The sequence below is a fragment of the Dipodomys ordii genome, unplaced genomic scaffold (assembly GCF_000151885.1).
Source record: "Dipodomys ordii isolate 6190 unplaced genomic scaffold, Dord_2.0 Scaffold165, whole genome shotgun sequence".
Lineage (NCBI taxonomy): Eukaryota > Metazoa > Chordata > Mammalia > Rodentia > Heteromyidae > Dipodomys > Dipodomys ordii.
The window spans coordinates 203,561-207,407 of record NW_012267381.1 but is presented as its reverse complement, the minus strand read 5'-3'; the positions used below and the strand labels follow the sequence as shown (position 1 = coordinate 207,407).

The window sequence follows — 3,847 nt, the reverse complement described above, 5'->3', positions numbered from 1 at the left end:
CCCTCAGCTCTTCAGCTCAAGGCTAGCGCTCTATCACTTGAGCCACAGCGCCACTTCTGGCTTTTTTCTTTTTGCTTATGTGTTGCTGAGGAATCGAACCCAGGGCCTCAGGCATGCAAAGCAAGTGCTCTACCACTGAGCCACCTTCCCAGCCCTTTTCATCAGTATTTTAGACTTCATTTTAAAACCAAACAGGAAGGGGTAAGCCATTGAATTTAGGTGAGAAATCACATCTGGGAAGAAATCAAGGAAGACATACATTGAATCAAGGAAGACTACTTACTCTCAACTGGATAAGCATGCCCTCACAGCACACTCGACCTGAACACCATAGGTTATAAATGTGCTCATTCTCTTGGTTCAACTTTCCTGTACTTGTGGCTTCTTTATTAGTTCCATCATCACCTAGAAGTGAAACCAGTTAATGTGACTTACTGAGAATTTGGGGACCTAATCATCTACTACACCTTCTTCTGTTCTGATCCCCAAATGATCCTATATTTAGGAGACCAGTACTTTACTATCTTGCAAAATCACTTCTGGACAGGGATTATCATTGATTAACATGAGGTAATTATTACATAAATGCAATCTACTCAGTATATAAAGTCTAAAAAACAACAACAACAAGGAATCCTTGAAGGAAAACAAAATAGTTCTCTTTAGCACTTCATGGAAGCTGTCACATATTCACCTGCCCACCAGGCAGTTGAACACATACTGGCCTAACTTACCTACTAAGGTAAAGTTGCTCTCCAATAGCTCTCTATGAGTGTTAAACCAGGCCTGGGCAAGGCGGCTATTTTTATTCTTTCCAATGATGTAGTTCATGATATAAGCAAGCAGACCAGTCACCATCAAAATTTCTAGATAATAACTTTCCCAACTGTTCTGAAGGTGTGCAGGAACCTAAAAAAGCAACATTATCCCATTTAATGCTGGCTGAGGCTGAATGATTGAGTCTAAGGAAAAAAATGAGAAAACTGAAAGTGGATACTTTATATAACTGTCACTGGATATGGTTAATACTTGGTCTTATGTATTAAACTGATATATTCTTATTCTGAGTTCCACCCCAAATATGTCCAATGTTATCTGCTTATTTCTGATTAATTAAAACTAGAAGGGCTAGAATAAAACATTGAAGTTGCTTCTCTAGGTGTGGATGTTTTTCATGAGAATTAATGCTGAGGCTGGGAAGGTGGCTCAGTGGCAAAGTGAGTGCTTGCCTTGCATGCATGAGGTCCTGGATTCGATTCCTCAGCACCACATACACAGAAAAGGCCGGATGCTGTGGCTCAAGTGGTAGAGCACTTGCGTTGAGCTGAAGAGCTCAGGGACAGTGCCCAGGCCCAGAGTTCAAGCTCCACGACTGACTAAAAAAAAAAATTAATGCCTAATTTAGGGGAGTTTTTTCTTCCTAATTTACACTATCATATCAACATCAGCCATATGGTAGAAACTGTATTTCTGAGATTATTGACTGCAAGTTATTTTGTTGGTTAGTTTGGAGTTCAGAATTCTATATACATACATCAACAATTGTTATTGGGTCTTTATTTTTGCTAGAAGTAGTATCTGGTTTATCTTCATAACCTTCAAATTCTTCATCATCATATGGCTCACTCTCCGAGTCTCCCTCCTACAAAAATGAAGTATAATTTGTTTTCTTCAACAAATAACACAAGTAGTTGTCTCATCTTATGGCTACATGTAGAAGAAGAGAGAACTTGCAAGCCCCAAGTACAGAACACAAAATTATAACTTATTTTTAATAAAATATCAAAGGGTCAAAATTTCCAATTCTAAGATGAATATGCTCAGGAGACCTGGTAATGTGCAGTACAAATAGTAAGGACTAATAAAATATTGTATATTAGAAATTTGCTAAGAGAATAGACCTTAAATATTCTTGCTACACATAAAAAAAAGAGGTATTCAATATGCTAATTAGCTTGATCATAGTAGTCACTTCACAATGCATAAACATATTAAAACATTATGCTTCTGACCTTATCTCAAAAAAAAAAAAAACAACAAAAAACAGAAACAGTTCTTGTTACTTTATTTATTTACTTATTTGCCAGTCTTTGGGCATTGTCCCTGAACTTCTTTTGCTTAAAGCTAGTACTCTTGGGCCAGAGCACCACTTCCAGCTTTTTCTGTTCATGTTGTACTATGAAATTGAACTCAGGGCTTCATACATGTTAGGCAAGCACTCAGTCAAAAAGTCACATTTCAAGCCTGTCACTTATACTTCAATAAAGCTGAGACAAAGCCTCAAAACACTAAAAGGATGACTCACCATACTTTTCAACCCAAAGTCCTAAATGACACAATTTTATACACACATATATTATCTATTCCCTCCTTCCAAGAATGCTACAGGACAAACACACAATTCTTCACTTTATTAATGCAAAAGATGGGAACATACCACTAAACATTCATAAAGAGTGCTACCTACTATACAAACCATGAAGATTCTAGAGAAAGTAAAGGTCTATTAACTGAGTCATACTTCTAATATTTTGGGGAAATTGCTAATCACAAATTTTCCCATCCCTTAAATCTCTCAAGATTTATCTCTCAATAAAAAAAAGAACTCTACCTGGGTATCTGAATCTTCAAAATCACCTTCTTGGTTTTCATCCTGTCCTTCCAACTCCACAGTGGTCTCATCTTCATCATCTTCAGTGTTTATCACCCTCTGAGGAGATTCTGTGACAGAATCTTCCATGACATCCTCAAATTCAGCGAAGTCATTATCATCATATTCTACTATGTCTTCCTCATCCTCAAAATCATCAAACTTGGCTTCAGAGGCACTCCCAAACACCAAAAGGGCAATACAGAAAACATGGACAGCTTTCATTGCACCTTAAAAATAAGCTTTAAAAAAAAGCAAGAGAACCTTAAAATGAACTGTCATTCTACACATGTTTTGTAAATACTTAAAACTCTCATACTTTTACTTAATGTTTATAGATTCAGATGATATCAAACAAAAACAATCAGGTGAGATCAAGAGGTTAGGGGACAAATTCAGAGCATGTATGTATTACTTAAACTAGGCTTGAATTTAGTGCTTCCAGCTCTTACTTGGCTTTTCACTCAAGGTTGCACTCCACCACTTGAGCCAAACTTTCACTTCTGGCTTTGTTTGAAAATTGGGAATAAGAATCTCTTATTTGTCTGTCCATGCTGGCTTTTTGTTTGTTTGCCAGCCCTGGGGCTTGAACTCAGGTCCTGGGCACTGTCCCTGAGCTGCTTTTACTCAAGGCTAGCACTCTATCACTTTGAGCCACAGTGTCATTTCCTTTTTTTTTGTTTATATGGTACTGAGGAATCGAACCCACAGCTTCATGAAGGTTAGGCAAGCACTTTACCACTAAGCCACATTCTCAAACCCCAATGCTGCTGGCTCTGAACCACGATCCTCACATCACAGCCTAAGTAGCTAGCTGGCTCTGAACCACGATCCTCACATCACAGCCTAAGTAGCTAGGGAGTCAGGTGTGTGCCTCCAGTTCCTGACTTATTCATTATCTATCTATAAAATCTTGATCAAGTCATTTTAATTTCTTTAGGTTGAGTTCTCAAAAATCCTTCCACTTCCACTCATTATTCCATAAGCATTTTTACTTTTTTTTTTTTTTTTTGGTCGGTCGTGGGGCTTGAACTCTGGGCTTGGGCGCTGTGCTGTCCCTCAGCTTTTCAGCTCAAGGCGAGCGCTCTACCACTTGAGGTACAGCGCCACTTCCAGTTTTCTGGTGGTTTATTGGAGATAGGAGTCTCACGGTCTCTCCTGCCCGGTCTGGCTTTGAACCGCGATCCTCAGATCTCA

At 38.6% G+C, this 3,847-nt stretch overlaps 2 protein-coding genes across 2 annotated transcripts in view; one reads left to right on the top strand and one right to left on the bottom strand.

The window, feature by feature from the left end:
- The window catches only part of Ccdc47 (coiled-coil domain containing 47), a 15,202-nt gene extending 12,284 nt beyond the window's left edge, over positions 1–2,918 (bottom strand). Inside the window, exons 1-4 of the mRNA XM_013033237.1 lie at positions 2,612–2,918; positions 1,535–1,642; positions 735–909; positions 277–405 (exon numbers count right to left, since the gene is read on the bottom strand). Coding sequence (XP_012888691.1) covers positions 277–405; positions 735–909; positions 1,535–1,642; positions 2,612–2,875 — 676 coding nt within the window. The 5' untranslated portion in view covers positions 2,876–2,918. The remainder of the gene's footprint in view (positions 1–276; positions 406–734; positions 910–1,534; positions 1,643–2,611) is intronic.
- Ddx42 (DEAD (Asp-Glu-Ala-Asp) box helicase 42) overlaps positions 1–3,847 on the top strand; it is a 44,878-nt gene that overhangs the window by 399 nt on the left and 40,632 nt on the right. The gene's annotated exons all lie outside the window — the stretch shown is intronic.